The sequence below is a fragment of the Meles meles genome, chromosome 14, assembly GCF_922984935.1.
Source record: "Meles meles chromosome 14, mMelMel3.1 paternal haplotype, whole genome shotgun sequence".
Taxonomy (NCBI): Eukaryota; Metazoa; Chordata; class Mammalia; order Carnivora; family Mustelidae; genus Meles; species Meles meles.
In genome coordinates, this window is record NC_060079.1 from 80,805,289 (window position 1) to 80,823,640 (window position 18,352).

Here is an 18,352-nt window from a genome sequence, read left to right on the forward strand (position 1 = left end):
CAAGCACGTATAAATCACGGTGGGGAGGCACATGCTGTGATCGCAGACCATCCTCCCCATCTTCTCTCTCAACATGGAAATTCAAGCTCTCCGCAAAGAGCGTGGAAAGCAGCGCAGATCAGCACGGGGCTCTGCTCCACTTCCACCTGGGACCCGCCGTCTTTGAACTGCATCCACCTGGCCGACCACCTGGCCACCTGGCCGACCGCGCTCCCGCCGTCTTTGAACTGCATCCTCTGGACCTAACTGCAAGTGAGGCTGAGAAAAATAGGAGAGTATGCAAATTATCTGATGAGTTCTGCTGTCTCTGCCTCGAGGTGTATTGTGTGTAGGAACTTAAAAACCAAATTTTGCTAGTGGGCGATGATTTAAAAGAACTGTGGCATATTATATAGTTGTTAAAAGGGGGGGGTCTGAATGTACCAATGAAGGACGATCTCCAAGATGCATTATTTATTTAAAAAGCATCACGTAGAGGGCACCTGGATAGCTCAGTGGGTTAAGCCGCTGCCTTCGGCTCAGGTCATGATCTCAGGGTCCCTGGGATCGAGTCCCGCATCGGGCTCTCTGCTCAGCAGCGAGCCTGCTTCCTCCTCTCTCTCTGCCTGCCTCTCTGCCTACTTGTGATCTCTCTCTGTCAAATAAATAAACAAAATCTTTAAAAAAAAAGCATCACGTAGAATAATGTGTACCTTGTAACCTCTATAGAGATTTTTTAAATATATATTTCTTTTTGTATAAATGTATAAATTTTTTTTAATTTATATGCAAAAATTATTTTTCCAAACAGATAAACTAGAACCTGTTTATGATGGTTATTTTGAGGGATGGAGGAGGGGCTGGGAAAGGAAACATATATATATGTTAAAATATAGAATTACATTTATATATCTATATATACATATATAGATATCTATATATGGAAATATATATATAGAAATATATGTGGAAATATATATGTATATGCACACACACACATATATATTTTTTAATTTTTACTTTGTTATTTTAAGGAAACATCATTTTTACCAGATGTAGGTATAGTACTATTTTTGTCCAAAATAAGAAAGCTAAAGAGATAAATTTAACAGACTGATTATATCATGAAATTCTTATTTTTTCATCAAGCTTGATTATGGTATTATGGTTACATGAAGGGGATTCTTTTTTCTTAGATGCTAAGATGTGGGTCAGGAAGTCTGTGACTACTTTCCAATGCTTAGCTAAAGAATTGTGTGTGTGAAGGAGTGTGCATGTGTGTGCCGTGTGTACACAGAGCGCGGACATAGGTACAAAAGGCTAACCGTCACATTTACAGGGTAGATGTATGCCCGCTTGTTGTTCTGGTCTTTCAGCTTGCACTCTCTCTCTAAATTCCCCGAGTCAAAAGCTAAGGAAAATAAAGTGAAACAAAGCGACAAAAAGCATACCACTTAAGAGCAGAGAGGCTCACAGATCTCCCGTCTTTCCGCCTTAGGGTTGCTGTAGATGGAGTCCAGAAGTAGCCGTATTAAAATGTCAGAAATCAGGCATCAAAACCTGAAATCAAGACACATCACAGAAAACAGTGGTGACTATGGTCTGCTGTGGAGCGAATTCTCCAAAAGGATTTCTGTGCAGGCCCATAAAAAGCCGGCGACCTTATTAAGCAGAACCAGACTCTTTAAACTGCATAATGACCGTCATAATCACAGTACCTGCTTGGCTGGTGATGTTGCTTAAAAAATTCTGTTGCCTTATTTGAAGTACTTTTCCAAAATCTGCTGTTAAAGTCGGCATCAACGAGACTCTTAAAAAACAATGGACAGGGGGATGAAAGCCCTCTGACTCGAAGCCCTTCTCTTGTGAGTCCTGGAGGCGGCGGTGACTCAGGGAGGAGGTATGTCCCTGCACGTCGTCCTTCGGGAGGTGAGGTCCACTGCCGTTGCAGTGAGTGCTCGCCACACGCAAAGCTTTATGAGCCCTGCTCGCTGCTTTTTGCACAGTCTGCGATTGGTTTCCCACACTCGGAATTCCCTGCAACCAAAACCCAGAGCCCTGGGTGAGGCGAGGGAGCGGGAGAGAAGGAACCACCAAGGTGTGCTTGCCACTTGCCACTGACATTGTGTGCCACAGGGAATCACCGCTTCCTCTTTGGCAGTGAGGACCAGTGTTTCGACCTCTGGGAGACATTTCGAATAGACCTGCGCATGACTGCTATAGACGGTATGAATCACAGACACATATGCTCCTGAAAAAGGGTGTGTTCTAGTCTTTTCTTGACCCTTGGCCAGAAGGAGGGGAGGAATAAATTCGGTGACGTTGGAGTGAGATTAACAGTCATTATTTTTATCTAAAATATTTAAGGGGGTTGGTAGGAGGAGCTTCTTATCTTTCCTCTCCCCTTCCCGAGCAGGACACTTGAAAGGCAAACACCCGGGTTTCTGCAGGAGCAACCCCGCGTCTGGTCGTCTGAAGCGCTTACGTTGCACGTAACTTGTGGGTCACTCTGGCAACCAGCCCAGATGGTCAGGCTGCATTTCTTTTTCTGCCTGTTTTTGAGCTCAGTGCTAACTGCTGTTAGCAGACATAAAGCTCTCTGCAATTCTCTCCTCAGAACTGGCTACCAGAAACTTACCAATTATAGCCAAGAAAACGGCCTTTCAAATACACGTACGCATTGTAACGTGGGCTGGAAACCAATGGGAAATGTTTTGATTTGCCCTTTAAGGCCAGAGGCAGGCACTTAAGGCAAACTCCTAAGATGTTTGGAAGAGCAGTTATACTAAATTTAGCTTCCTAAGCAGCCCGTTGGCATATAAGCAATGAAGGATTTAAAAGGAAAGAAATTTAACCCACAGGAACAGAAGAGGCAGGTGGATGGAAAGAAGCCTGCTAACAGACTACTGCATTTTTAGGCAGATGCTCCCGGAATAAAACATACAGTCGCTGGCATCGTTCTTCCTTCCTCTCCTGCACCCATGGGAGATGTATCACTGGTCTCCGTGCAGGAGCAGCGCTGCTGACCCAGCTCGGAAGCCTCCCCATAAGGAGGGATTTTGTCTTGCACATCGCCAAGCCCCATTCTCAGCGCACAGCCTGTCACACACATGGTGCTAACTAGATGCACGTGGGATACAACCGTGTGTGTACTCCCTGGGCAGAAGCTTCGAGGCTTGGAGGTAAGCCCGAGTCTGCCCACGTGGGCTCCTGGTTGGAGTCATTGGTCCAGTCTGAACGATGGACTCCATGGTCTTCCGGCCCCTCTGCCGTCTCACCCTCTGCTAACCCGTGTGCGCTCCCCGATGAAGAGCCAGATAGCACTTTCTGACTTGTGTTTTTATAAGCTGCGCTTCAAAACCGGGCATGCGTCATTGAGTCAAAGCCTAGAAGTCCTCACATTCCGATGGTTGGCCTTGGCGGAGGGGCAGCGGTGTGACTGGCCTGGGGACCTGCCAGGAGCCAGGAGTCCAGACAGAGGTGTCCCCGCTGCCTCGGGCTGTAGGCTTTCTCCACATCATCACAAGGATACAGAGGAATCCGAACTGCACTACATTACACATGTACAACATAGACCCTGGGAGTAATGGTGAGGGAGACTCTCACGTCGCGCTCAGCATCTCAAGTGACACACGATTCGCCGGGTGATAAAGAACTGAGAGACCAGGTACTTAGGGACCCAAGTGACAGATGTAAGAAGCCTCCTCCTTTGGCATTTTGTTTTGTTTCACTTCGTTTTAAGTTCTCCACTTGCTGGAGCTTAGAAGTAGACATGAATGTCTACCACTTTTTTGGGTCTTGTTGTAGGTCGTGTTAACGAAGCCATCAAACACAAATGTTACACCTGAAGGACAATCTTGTTGGGTCTGGCTTAAGATCTCAGTTGATGTTAAGCAATTTTCTTTGATGACATTTATCTCCCCTACTGTTCTTGGACTTTTTAAGATAGAGTCACCATGGCTTTAAAAACGAAACACACACACACAAATTTCTAGTCATTTTCTTAAGTATGAATGGCACTTGGGGAATAATAGCTCTTTATCAACTAGCGGACATTTCTGCAGTCATACAATTCCTTGCCCCTGACAACAGAAGCAGAAGTATAAACAATAAAGGGGGTACACATAACAAGGATGTGTTCCAGGTACTGGTGTGAAAAGAATCAAATACCAAGCATGTGAGGTTCAAGCCTAGGAGGAAGATGAAGGGAAGTTGGGCTCCCTTAGCTGGTGCAAGACACCATCACCCACACCTTACCCACTGCCTGGCCCCTGGTGGTTTCCCCCGAAGTATTTCAATAGAAGCTGGGCGCCAGCTTACAGTGACCTGAAACTATCTGCAAAGGATGAAAAAAGATCTGCTCGATGATTATGAATAAAAGGCTGAAACCACAAGAGCACAGCTCCCCGTTTGACCAGTATGTATACACTGCTAGTTATCGGATCTTTTTGAATTTTCTTTCCACGCCACGAAGGGGTGGGGGGGGGCAGCGGGGCCTGGAGCCCCACGTGCGATCTTGTTGCAGGCGGTGGGGAGACGGTCAAGTGCAGCCCAAAGGCGGCGGGGTGTGAGTGTGCGGAGCTCGGCCCCCAGGGGAACCCGGGATAAAGAGCTTACATCAAGGCACTTCTGTACAGCCTTTCAGCGGGCATCTTCGCTTCAAATCCAGCTAAAGTTAAAAGGGCCCTTCAGTGTGTTGGAGTCTCGCCCTCTCCCTCTACAGGTGAGGCTGCAGAGACACAGAACGCGACGGGATGCGCGGAGAGACCGCCGAGCCGTGGGCAGCAGAAAGAGAGCTGCGAGCGGGTCTCACCTTCCCTGCAATGAACACATTCAGCGGCATCCACCACTAGTCATAAACTGGGTTGGCATGATTTCTCTTGTGCTGTGTCCTTATATATAGGGGCATTTTTTTTTTTTTTAATGAGGGTGTTGGTTGTTTTAAAAAACATAGTTAACTTCATGTGCAGAACTGGTTGGAAGAGACTTGGTTAATCACTGTATCACAGCATAAGCACATTGAGATGAAGGCCTCTCTAGCTGCTGGGGCAAAGCTTAATAACTAAAAAATTGATTCATCCACCTGGTATGCTATGTTTTATTACAAATAAATACATTATTTTAACCTCTCCCCCGTCGCTGATAAATGAAACCGAGAACAGGCAAGGCTCTTCCATTACGACACGGAAACGTTGCCTTCAAGCACATCTAGAGAGTAAAGACCGCAATGTCACCCCAGCTCGACTGGAGACACAAGAGCAGCAGACGTGCAGGTTGGAGTCTTCTGGACAGTACCCACTGGGTGTCCTTTGAGTCTCCTGAAGACCCATTACTACCCCAGCCAATCACCCTTTTGTACACCCGTTAGGGAAGTGACTTTTCCTCCCCTGGGTGGTTTTTGCCTTTGATCGATCCTTCTCTGGGTCGGGTCCCGAGACCGACAGCAAGGTGCATGATAGCCAGTACTGATACGTATATGTATTTTTTTTTTCCTTTCTACTGGGACCCTTTCTCCCCGTGTTTGAAAGGGCAACTCTTTCACCAACGGGGAAAGTGGCGTTACAGGGGAGTGGACAGCAGTGGGCAGCAGACGGTGGGGAGGGTACATGACCCAGGCAGTGACGCCCTGCAGGAGCGGGCTGACCCTCAGACAGGGAAGGGAGAAGCATCTGAGCGTGACCTCCTCTGCGAGAAGTTTCCGTGTTTCCTTCTCGCTCGATAGAAAAGGGTAACGACTGGGGTGCATTTTATTACTTCGTGGAGTTTGGCCGGCCCAATTTGGAGAACTCAGTTTCAAACACTAGGTGGGAACAATGACACGGTGTCTTTGGTCATTATTTTGCAATAAAGGCCAGTGTCAGCTGAAAATGCAACACTTGGCTGTTCTTTTGTTTCAGTGCAGACCACCCATTAGCGACCTGGGTACGGAGGGTGGAGCATCCAGCTGAGTCACTCGGCTGTAAACTGGGCCCAGGAGCTTGGATTTGCAGCTTGGATTTGCAGCGACAGGGCGGTTAGGTGCTGCAGAATGAAAAGGAGTAGAGAGCATCACCTGAAACTGTGGGCTCCTGGAGGCTTCTTTTTTTTTCTTTCTTTTTCTCCCTTTCTCTCTCTCTTTCTTTCTGAAGAAAAGCATTTATTCCACAAACCTTTCTTTAGGACAAGTCTGCCGGGAAGGTGCCACCCAGATCCCGGCTTCCAAAACCAGCCTTTCATGGGAACCTCCCGGGACTTGGGGGGGGGGGTGGCTTTTGAAACCTACAAATTCTTCACTTGGCTGGGGCCGTGATCTGCAGCAAGTCAGTCTGGCCTGGAGTATCTGGCTCCAGGGAGGGGGGCCTTTCTCATCCCCTCCCCCCAAATACTTTTAGTTCTCCCCTCCTAAGGTAAGGATTAGCCCGAGGTAATGCAGGCAGAGATCTGAGCACTTTTTAGTAACCAATAGCTGTTTCCATCTGGACTGGGGTTCTACCCTGCAGGCACCAGCGGGTGAGGAAGATCTACCCTGAGGGTGGGAAGTCTGAAGATGGTCTCGATCAGAGCAGGACGTCCTCGCCTGCCCAGGGCACCTTCCCCAAGAAGACATACCAGCATTGAAAATGTGGTTCACTTTCTCTGTCAAATTAAAAAAAAAAAATGTGGTTCAAGTCACCACTCTCTCGCTTGCTTGCACGGAGGTATCCCAAAACATGATTTCACCGGTGTTAGTTTGACCGAGAACATCTGACTTTCTTTCCTTCCTCCTGGGACTTTTCCATGAAGAACAGCGAAATTGTCTATGGCAAACTGCTCTGCTTGAATGGGAAATAGATCAATCTGGAATTAGGCGCTGAGATAACAAAGTGCATCTCCCTCCCTTTCCTCTCTCACCTGAAGGAGGTCACGGCTCAGTCGCTGTGATCCAGGTGAGGGACAGTTTCTCGTAGGGATGCTTCAGACTTGATGAAAAATATTATTTGTGAAATGCAAGTTTTAGTTTTATGGGGAAACCAACGGGCTCATGGCCCTTTGTGAGATTAATAATCGCACTACGTGCATGTCCTGATTTGAAAAATGGGCACACAAATGCTCATGGGCAGAAGGCCCGGGGTAACTGTAATTATAAAGAAAACAGAGTAGAAAAGCAAATTAAAATAACAAGTGAAAAAGAAAGAAAAAAGAAAAGAAAAAAGAGGGAAAGGAAAAGACTTTGAAGGCACTTTTTCCATAGGAAAAAAATATTTTATTTTTTTAAGAACAAATTCAGTTTGAAACAGACGTGGAATGTGACCTCACGGGTTTCACTTCTGGGGGCTGACTGCAATGTGGAAGTAAAGCAGACTGAAAACCCAGGACAGGCTAGTAAAAGAAAACGAAGAAAGAAAAAAATATTTATAACTCAAGCATAATACTGTGTTACTTACAAATTGGACAACGAAATTTTAAATAAATATCCATGGTACATAATTACGGCACAAATATGCAGCAATTTGGCAACCTTTTATACCATTTTTTCCTCATTACAGTGCAAAGGGGAGAATGACACTGCCGTTTAACAAGCTGTAGCTAAATACATTGCAAAATTCAGATTTTATACAAAACATCTTGCTTAGACTTTATAAAAAACCAACATTGCTCTATGTACACAATCTGGGTAAGAAAAGCCATTTCTGTCTTGTTTTCATGTGTATTTTTATTAAAAAGGTGAATAAGGCTACTGTAACACCCCAAATCCATATACAGCAACATCTGAACCTATTTACAGCATCTTCACTTAAATGTTATGGTGCAAATTCCAAAGTCAGGTGACTAGGGATGATAATACAAGCAAGGCATTTACAGTAACTTTTCCAAAGCTGAACCAACTTCAAATAAAGGGACAGTTGGTAGATTGTCATATTCTGCACCAGACACAAAACAGACGCACAGAACACTTTTCAACTGGTTGCAGGTAACTCTTCATCAATTCCTCTGATTTCACAGTTTAGCGTATAACCAAAATGTAGCCAACCGATGAGACACATTTGATTTCATTAAAATCAGACTATTTCCCATTTTTCCCCTTCTTGCCCCTCTCCCCCATCCTAAAGGTTAATTTTTGATGGCTTACAAGAAACTCTTGTATGGATGCACAGAAAGGAGAGGGTAGGGTGATGGAAAGAATCACATATGGACTGTGGCTGGTTGCCATGGCAACCCCGCACAGAACTCTGATAGAGATATATATAATATATATTGTAGATATATATTATACATATATGTACACACATAAACCACTCACCCACTCAAACATACACACATGCACTTTGGACCAACATCATTTTCAGGTTCAGGAAATAGAGAAGGAATAATTTCTGTGACAACTCGTTTTTGCGGTATTCACTGGAGGTTCGAGAACCTTAAAATGCTGTTGCTACATTTTTTTTTCTCCCAATTCAGAAAGCAAAGTGTTACCATGGTAACGGGACTATGTTAAAGATGTCTATTTTGCATAGCACATAAAAAGTAGGTTTCCTGTTTACTCGTTTTGTTTCCCAGAAGGGAGGGGACCAGGGGACTGGGGAGGAGGGAGGGGGCGGGGGCTGGAGCTGAACTTGCCGCCACAGCCCCTCCACGTGACCCGGTGGGGTTCAGAGAACACTCGAGCTGGAGCCCCAAGGCAAGGGGAAACACGACACAGGGAAGAAATGCCCGGACATCTTGCCACTGTTCAAAATATGGTTTGGTCACGTCCATTTCCTGGTGTTTGGGGCCTGCATTTCCTAGTCTAGGTTCCGTGAGATGCCTTCAGAGGACTGGGTTATTTTTGTATTTACTCTTGTTATTGTTGTTTGGGGAGTGATGCTGTTTCTTCCCAGAAGTAGCTGTCCGATTTTTCTTTTTTTAAGCACTGGGCGTTGGGACCACGCAATTGCCACGAGTGAATTTCACATCCTCTGGCGTGATTTGTGTGCAATCTTAAATATATATTAGTAAAAATCTTTCATTTTCTACCCCTTGTGTTCTATATACCTATTATAAATACGTGCTATCTTCCTTCTCCCCCTCGACGTCGTCACCGATTTCCCGCTTAAGGACCCCAAGGGGTTCCCCGTGTGCTTCGCCCAGACACAGAGCAGCCTGGCTGTGGCCTCTGCTGAGTCCCCTCCCCTGGCCCACGCAGCAGACAGGACAGCACCGCCAAAAACCAACCTGTGGGGAGGCTCCGTGGTGGAGGGGGTGGGGAGGGGCTTGGGGGGGAGGGGGCGGGAATCTGACCTACCTTTTCCATAACAGAACTCCTCAATAACATCAATGATGATGGAATTACAGCCTGTTTGACCTTTGGCTTTTCAACGTCTAGGTCAGATTTGGCTCTCTGCTATTCTCCTAAATGCTTTCCCTGTGTTTAATAAAATGTGATCAGGATAGCAGCTGAGTCCGCTCTAGACCTCATCCAAAGCAGACCGACTCTCCTACAGCTTCCAAGCCGTACGTCTTACTGCCAGCACCACAACAGTCCTGCCCAAATCCGTCATCAGCGGCCCACAGCTCCCTTCCCTCCTGGCCTGTCCCTCCCCCAACAATGCCCCTTTGTTCTCCCCAGCGAGGAGGACTCCGGTTTTCCTGCAGTTGCCATGCGATCGGGGCGGATTCCTTCAAAGGCACCCTCCTCCACTGTGAGTGGTGTTGTGTCTCCTACTTGCCTCTTAAAATCTCAGCCAAACCAAAGTGCTGTGCTACCTCCCGGGGCTCTCCCCCACCGGACTCCGCTTCCAGGCGGCAGCCTGGAACTGCGTCTGCAGACAGCCCTTTTTCCCCGGCCCGCCTCCTTGCGCCAACTCCACGGCCCACAGCTCCGCCTGGGGCGCCTTATTAGCAAACGCAATTTCTAGAGAGGTGTATTACCCATTCTGTGGGAGTCGTGGCTGCAGGTGCGCGGAGCAGGAGACCCCCAGACGTGAGTGTTCCAGCAGTGATGCAGAGTGCGGAGGGAGAGGGGCTCTCCCGGGAAGCACGGCAGAGCCCCGGAGATCGGGCAGGGGCGCTGGGGGGACGGGGTGCCATGGTGAGGACTGGAAGCTGGACCTCTCGGAAGCCTCCCCCAGCCCGAGGTCCGTGTGTCAAGTCCGGACGCTCCGCAGCAGGAGCGCCCGAGGCAGAGGACTGCATGTCCGGGCGCGGCGGCCCGGGACTCCTGCCCCGCCCGGGAGGCTCGGTCTCCCCTGGCTCCCCGCAGGCCTGAGTGCGGGCAGCGCATGGCTTGGAGGTGGAGGGGTGGGAGGCGAGCGCCGCAGTCCCAGCGGGGCCCCCTCTGCGCCCCCGGCTCCCCGCGGCCGGCGAGCATGTGTCTCCACCGCGGCCGGGGCGCTCACACTAGAGAAGCTGTCCGACTCAACAGGGCTCTCCCGAGAAGCGGCCTTCCCTCTCCCCCGCTGCGCTCCAGTCCAGGCGACGCGCAGGGGGTCATCAAACCCTCCCCGGGCGGCCGCGGGCCAGGACGTTTCCTCCGGGAAAGCCAAGGCACCGCCGAGTCTCAGACCTTGTAGTAAATGTTCGCAGGGCTCTGGGGGGGCATCTCCTGGACTATGTACACGGGGTGCCCGTAGTCCCCGCTGACCTTCTCGTAGTGGGGGCAGAACACACTGTCCGCAGTCCGCAGCGGGATGATAATGTCACTGGGCTCCGAGCCGTTGTTGCCGCCGCCGCGCTTCGGGGTGGCCAGCGTGCTGAGCGACAGCGTGGCCGTGTGCTGCGGCGAGTGTTTCCGGTGTCTCCGCCGGTACTTGAGCAGGAGGACCACCAGCGTGATGATGATGACGATGAAGATGATGCATCCTGAAGCAATCCCCGCGAATAAGGCCACTTCGGAACCGAGGATATTGTTCCCGGAATGTCCGGCGCTGCTGCCGTCTGTGCTAGAACCTGGCCGGCGGGGAGAGACGGACACGGAGCAGAAAGGTTACTGCCCGTCCGAGCGCGGCCGGCGGGTTGCGAAGCCACACCAGCCGTGCGGGGGGACGCCAGACCCCCCCAGACCCCGCCCCTCCCGCCCCTTGCCGACGCAGAGCCCCGCCCCAGCGGCCACGGCCACGCCGCACCCGCATCCTCATGGGCGACCCAGGTCCGGCCTTGCGGGCTGCTCCCAGCCACCTGCGCCAGGGGCGAGCCACGGCGGGGACACGTGCAGGAGGCGGCCCCTTGCCCGGGCAAGTGATTCCTGCCCCCGCGCGCCCCTGCTCTTCGCCTTGCTCCGGGGTGCCGGCTTCGTGGGAACCTCAGGCTGCCCGCATTCTGGAGACGAGCCCTGCCCACTGGCACCGCGGCCCGGGAGCGCCCGGGAACTGCTGGGGCCTGGGAAGACGTTCAACTCCTAACTCGTTTGTATTATTTGATTTACACCTAAAATATATTTGGAAGGCGGCAGAAACTCTCATACGGAACAGGCTGCCAACCCAAATGTTAAGCAGGAAAAAAATCGCCTGGCATCATTATATGATCCATTTATCAGTTTGTCACAAGAATTTGACACATCTTGTCATTGGAAGTTAGAAATAACAACTTCCCTCCTTGAGGCTTAGAAAGAGGGGGGACGTGGCCGCAGATGCCGGATTCACACAACTACCAACCAGGCGCACGCATCCGGATGCGGGATGGCTGAGTCTGTCCAGCCACCGCCACGAACAAATGTCATCAGCGTGCAGACAAACACAGAGCTAGCTGTCCAAGGACTGTGAGGAAAATGAAGTTCAATGACAGCCAACTTTCCCTGGTATTCTAAACTGTGGCCAGGGATCCGTCTGGTATTTTATTTTACACTGAAAACGCGGAAAAAAATTCCAGCGGTATAACCACCTGAAAAACACGGCATTATTCAATATTTTAAGACGCTGCCACCTAAAATCTAGAAGCAGATCAATCGGGCTCTTTGTGGATTAGATATAATTACATGAGGGATTAGTACGTTAATTATATATACATTAATGTCGGCTCTAAGCTAGTGTTGCAACCGGCACAATTAAGTGTGACCAATAAAAATAACTTTGGTCTGAATGAGTGGTGCTCATAATTGGTCCCTACATCTGATGAATTCTGCTCTTCTGAATGTGAACCTTTCGTGGGAATGAGTTCTTTTGTTCTGACTGAGTAATTAATAACAACCAACCGAGAGCAAAGATTACCGACTCTGGGAACTCCAAGTTCACCCCACTTGTGTCCAAGTGCTCAGACTCTGTTCTACCTCTTGGGCCCGGAGGCACCTGGGACACACAGACCTACCCACACCCACTCATGCTGCTATACCTGGATTTGGTTTGACAAAGGGACTTGTCGTTGAACTTCTTCCATTTGTACCGGCTTCTAGTTCTGGGCGTCGTGTTGGATCATTAGGCCTGGCGGACCCAGCGGAACTTGCATCTATGTGAGAAACAGTAGATTACGTACAGCCCAGGCGCCTAATGCCGTCTGGCTCTCGGAGCTTCTGCACAGACATCTCAAGAGGCATAAATAGCAACGAACGTGAGATTCTTTATGCAAAGTGCTGTGACATACAAGAATATAATTTTCCTTTTAAAACAAAACGGTTATACTGGTTATTTCAGAGGTTTGGCTTCTGAGGCCATCGGGGCAAGCAATAGGGATTCTTGCATTTGGCAGGCAGAGCATTGCAGATGACATTTCAATTTAAACGAGCAAGTTGATTGACTACGATACCAATTTCTAATTAGAAGAACAATTCTGCACCATAGGTTATCTGTATGTGAAAAGGCTCAGGAGCTAAAGTCTTCTGTAGTCAAGAGGCAGAAATGGGCAAAATGGCAGAAACTTAGTTTTCGCTCTGGGTATCTTAATTTTTGGATCAAAGAGGTGTTTGTGTTTCACTTTTAAGAAGAAAAAAGAGTGTATATATAAGTATATACGTTAGATGGCAAGGGACATCGTAGCTGGCCGACCTTAACTTTTAGAGGAATCTCCAATAAAAGAAGTGTGTTACATTGACTTGAGGCAATCGGTCAGTGGCTCAAGGTACAGAGAAAGGTTTGCTTTCAAAACTAAGCTACGAGGGAGTGAATGCGGGCAGTAACGGCATTGACGCCACACTCGCTGGGGGCCGAACCAGATTACAGTGGCTTCATGAAGCAGCAGATGGTCTTTACCTTGTCCAACTTTCATGAGGATCTTCATGGCTCTTGTCTGGCACACCCCTCCCTCCTGGTTATCCAGGCCCTCCAAAGACCCATTTGATGTAGCTGATTAAAAATAAAATGGACAAAACAAAAAAATAAAGAAAAAATCAGGAAATCAATAAGCCAAGTTTACATGAACATGAAATGTCTGAAAACAATTTGAAAAATAAGAATTCACTCTTAGTCACAAGTTTTCTGAAAGTATGGAATGCTGAAAGCCAAACATAAAAAGAAAAGAAAAGAAAAGAAAGAAAAATGGAGCCTGTCAACACTGGGGCACACACGCTATCTGGTTTCAAGTTTACTTAAGCGCTTCCTCCTTCCTTCAGAACCAACTGATTTAGTAGTAGTCCGTACATAAAAGGGATAGCATCATCCAAAAAGCTACTATTTCAGGGTCAAAGTCAAAAGAGCACACGAGTTAATACAGTCACTTTAAAATGCGGTAATCATCCCACAACACCTGCTTCCTCGACTACAGATTTCCTGCTTCAAGAACAATTAGCTTGATGCTCCCTGTTTGCCAAGCGTCCAAGTTCGATAAACACTAAAAGAGGAGACTCCCACACCCGCTTTCCTTCTTTCCCAGCCTTATTCGAGATGAAGGAGGCTAAGATTCAGGCCTTTCAAATTCTGAAGTTTCTCTCTATCATGCTGTACTGGACCAGTAATAGCAAGTGTGTTCTTATTACCGAGACGGACCTTGGGGAAACCCTTCAACCCAGCTACTTGCTAGACGACAACTTGACCGACAGAGGGGACCACACATGTACCCTGCTCGGTCAGGGCCCTGGGGCAACAACCCTGGAGTGTGTGGGAAGGACTTCCCGCCGCCACTGGCCTCCTGCTGACCAGCTAGATTTGCTTCCCACTTCAAGAAGGAGGAGGAGGAGGAGGAAGGTGCATTTGCCCATTTTCAGAACTTTTAAAAAAACAGCCTATGCTCTACTGAAAAACACTGCTGTTCTGTCTTCTTAGGATGGTGTGTCCTCTGATTAGCATTGTAACTAAAGCTGCGAAAAGACAGCCTGCCAGGGACTTTGCTGAGGAAGAGGATTTAAGTTACAGGTCAAGTTCCAGAAGAGGAAAGAAGGTGGAGAGTGCTAGACATTTTCATTCCCCCAAAGTTCAAGGGGCAAGGAACAGAAGTGTTTCATATACATTTCTGCACTGTAAGTCATTCTCTACTTGGATTATCAAAGACTTGTCTACTAACACTGTACTTTTCAAGGCATGGAAACAGGGACAGCATTTCTGGTAAAAATAAACCCAAAGACATTCTTTTAATGGGTTGTTTTCCAAATGGCAAACAAGGGCTACATGCACGCACAGAAATATGCACGCTACAGATAATTGTATTAGCTGCAAAATAAGACCTACTTATTTGTCTTTGTGTTCTTGAGTTACCGACTTTTACTTTCACTGTTTCCCTTAAAAACAATGGCTGCTTCTTGTGTGTATAAATATCTCTTTGCTTATCTGAGTGTTTCCTTAAAGTTTACAATCTTACAATCATACCTCCCTCGTCTGCTGAGTTTCTCCTGGGAAAATGGGCAACATTGCCATCATAATTTGGGGGGTAAAAAATAGACAATATCTTCTTGTAGATTGCTGAGAAAATATCTGGCAGGAGTTAAAACAAATACCTATAAAGAAACTTTATAAGCCTCTGTGAATCTAATAAAATCTTTTTTTCTCCCCATTTCTCCATCCGCTTTCCCTTTTCCCTCCTCTAGGCAAGTTCCTAAATCTTGAAGTGTCTGCCTCCTAAAGGCATAAAACAGTGTGGCTATCTATGACCAAGCACCCTTTTGAGGAGTGCTAGGATCTTCACTTAGTTCAAGTTTTCTCAGTTGATCTTTCTCAAAAAATGAGGAAATGTTCTCATGGAGAAAAACGCAGAAAGCTGAGGTCTTTATTTGGCCGATGGCTTCAAAAGTTTAGTTTACTTAATTCAAATGGAATCTCCATGTTTTCTAAGTCATATGCACATAAATGTGCCCACATGCAAAAGTGCACCCAAATGCAGTGAAATTACTTTTTCCAGCTAACAGCTCAACAAATGTGTTAAAAATAAGATCTGAAGGGTCATGCACAGAAAAGGGGGAGGCTACGGAGGTTTGTTTATTTTAACCTTGAGGTAATAAGGTCAGAGATTCAGATATAAAAGGAAAAAAAAAATGAATGAATACCAGAACCAGAAAGGGTAAGACAAGGTACAGAAGCTTCACCTGGGAACAGAATTCAAAACTGCTGACTGCTTCTCCTTTGTTAGTTTGGAAGCAAGCACAGAGGAGCACATCATTGGGTGATTTTTTTTTATTTTTTATTTTAATTTGTAGTCAACGCCCTTTTCTGAATATCAGTGCTTTCATGCAGAGCTCCTTTTGGTTTACCCTAAATGTTGTCCAAATAACCCCGCACATAAAGAACTCAAGTATTCAAGTTAAATTGCTCTCTATAATTTAGCATCTAAGCATCTAAGAGGGGAGGAGAGAAATTGTGCAGCAGGAGAATGAACCTGCTTTGCATCTTTAACAGTTGAAACTTTTTTATTCTTTGGGGGCAGAGGTGGGGAGGGGGCTGGGAAGAAAGCCTTCTGGCCTGAGTTGCACCCAGGGAAATGGCAGCTTGTGGCTTTGCATGGTTCTTGGGGTTCCAGGACACCAGAGGCCTCTGCGGTTTGGACGGGTCGGGGGAGGGGGAGGGCAGGCCAGGAGGCAGAACACTGTGATGTGCATTCCAGACTCTGCTTCATTCCCCTCTGAGTCAACTTGGGAGCAGCAAAGTTTACTGGAAGATACTGAAAAAGTCATTACTACTGTTAACATACCATCCCCAATACCTGGTTGTTTAAGAAGGGGATAAACTCTACAATACAGCGAGATGTTCTGCCATGGAAAGATTTTTGCCCTGCCCTCTGTGAGGAATGACCTGAGTGGTCACAAAAAGCCCGGTTTTCAGATGTCAGCACCCAACTGAAACTTCAGAAAGTAAACTTCAGAGCATATTGAGAATAACTTAGAGGGACTTGTATTTATTTTATTTTCGATACCATATGCAAATTAACCTCACTCTCCCTACCATACCACCTCATCAGGGAGTGTAGGGAGTGTGGTTCTCAGGGTTGAGGTCCCCGTGTCGCTGCCTTGACCAAGGACACTGACAGGTGTCCCATCCTGACTGTACCTCCTTAGAGCAATGAGGTTTGAAATAAAGCCACAAGATTAAACTCTGATTTCTGCCATAACACCCAGTCACCAGAAGCTTTACAAACAGGCATAGTGGCAGCCTGCTTGAAAAACAAGAAATTACTCATGCTTGGGGAGAAAAATCTACTTGCATTTCAGGAGACAATGTTGCAATATTTTTACTGTTGATTTGAATGTATTAGGAATTTTTAACTTAGAGAAGGAGTAAAAATAAATTGTTACCTCATTATACTTAGTTTTTCTTTGCGTCTCTCTGCCGGTATTAGCTAATGCCACCACAATTACAGCATTACTAAATGGATGAAATTGCATTCAATCATTTAGAGAGAAAAAAAAAAAAACAAAAAACATACACACTGATATACCTAAGCTTTTAGTGCCCAGACATTTGTTCCCCATGGCCTAGAGAAAAAAAAAAGAGACTTTATAAAATTAAAAATTACTAGAAAAGTTTCTCCATCCAGTTAGAAAATAGGTTTAATGAAGATACATGGGCGTTTTGTGGCCTGCTTTTAAAAGCCTCAGCTTCGGGGATCTAATTGCATGCCCTAAGTATACTGAAATCACTCGATTGCTCCCCTGAGGCCTGATTTTCAGTGGGTGGAGATCATTGCTCAGCAAAAAAGTACCCTGAGTTCACACTGCCTGAGACGTTCTTCACATCTGAAAGCTGCACCGACCACCATCTGTGGTTTCCCGTGAATGTGCACACGAACTTCCACTTTGCAGCAGTTCTGACTCACCGGCAATCCTACGCTGGTTATCAGAGTACAGAAAAGAGAACCGGTGACTAAAACGGACTCAAGGGGCAAGAATCTTTTCTGGCTGTGTTTTCTAGACTGTGCCCACGGAGAGGAAGTAATAGTGCACGTGAACATGGCTTCGTCTGAGTGTTACTGCCCTGCACCCCGGGGGGCTGTGTTCGGTCTATCACATCGGAACGCTGTGCTAATCAGATGGAGAACTCGCTGCTGGGTTTGTGCGGGTACATGCGCCTCATTTGCAAAGAGGTCAGGAATGAGGGCAGCACCAAAAAGTTCTCCAGGATAATATACAGCTTCACCCCGAAGCTATGAAGGGAAATTCTTGGTTATGCTGGAGAGGATGAAAAACACACTCCTATACTTCTACTCTGGAAGGTATTTCAAACTATTTTAAAATGTAGCTTGTTGGGATGGGGCACGGCGGGGGGGGGGGCGGGGAGGATGGCAAGTGACGGACACTCAAAGGCAAATATTTTGATCCACTTCGTCACAGCAGTCAACCCAAGAGAGAGGTAATAAGCATATCAGGTCAGTAAAGCCAGAATTCAGTTGTCTGTTAAGAATAAAAACCATAGGGGTGCCTGGGTGGCTCAGTGGGTTAGGCCTCTGCCTTCGGCTCAGGTCATGATCTCAGGGTCCTGAGATCGAGCCCTGCATCAGTCTCTCTGCTCAGCGGGGAGCCTGCTTCCCTTCCTCTCTCTCTGCCTGCCTCTCTGCCTGCTTGTGATCTCTCTCTCTGTCAAATAAATAAATAAAATCTTAAAAAAAAAAGAATAAAAACCATAATTATCTAAAGCTACACAGGACATATTTACTCTTTTTTGATTATGAAACAAACAGCATTTTCTGACAACTCTCTATCAATGTCATCTTCCCTACACTACTCTCTTCTACCACGTCATGATACGTTGGCCCTCCTAACTTTGATTTCTTTGGGCTGGTCTTCCCATGCACATCGGTCTCTCCTTCAGCTCAACCCTGACTCAGAAGAACCAGAAGCCTATCACCTGACAAACAGAACTGAAAGAAGCAGAATCAAGAGACATGCTAATGGAAGCCGTGAGATTCAAATAAACATAGCACACAAACTAGGTTTTTGCCTTGCACCAGGGCTAGGAACCCAGAGTGTCTAAAGGAAGAAAAAAAAAAACAAAAAAAGATGGAATGAGATCTGCAAGTTGGAAAACAGGGAGCCTGATAAAAATGCAATCAGTTACTGTGAACATATAACCCAGGAAACTTAAGACCTAGG

General features: G+C 47.0%; 1 protein-coding gene and 1 long non-coding RNA gene across 2 annotated transcripts in view; both read right to left on the bottom strand.

Moving 5' to 3' along the window:
- Positions 1-205: 205 nt before the first annotated feature.
- LOC123925090 lies at positions 206-2,096 on the bottom strand. Its single transcript, XR_006814914.1, has 3 exons — positions 1,698-2,096; positions 1,431-1,539; positions 206-258 (listed from the first exon to the last, which is right to left on the bottom strand). It is a non-coding gene; the product is annotated as an uncharacterized LOC123925090 (long non-coding RNA).
- A 6,386-nt stretch (positions 2,097-8,482) lies between these two features.
- EFNB2 (ephrin B2) overlaps positions 8,483-18,352 on the bottom strand; it is a 42,335-nt gene continuing 32,465 nt past the window's right edge. The window contains exons 3-5 of the mRNA XM_045977941.1: positions 13,095-13,187; positions 12,241-12,354; positions 8,483-10,863 (exon numbers count right to left, since the gene is read on the bottom strand). Coding sequence (XP_045833897.1) covers positions 10,475-10,863; positions 12,241-12,354; positions 13,095-13,187 — 596 coding nt within the window. The 3' untranslated portion in view covers positions 8,483-10,474. The remainder of the gene's footprint in view (positions 10,864-12,240; positions 12,355-13,094; positions 13,188-18,352) is intronic.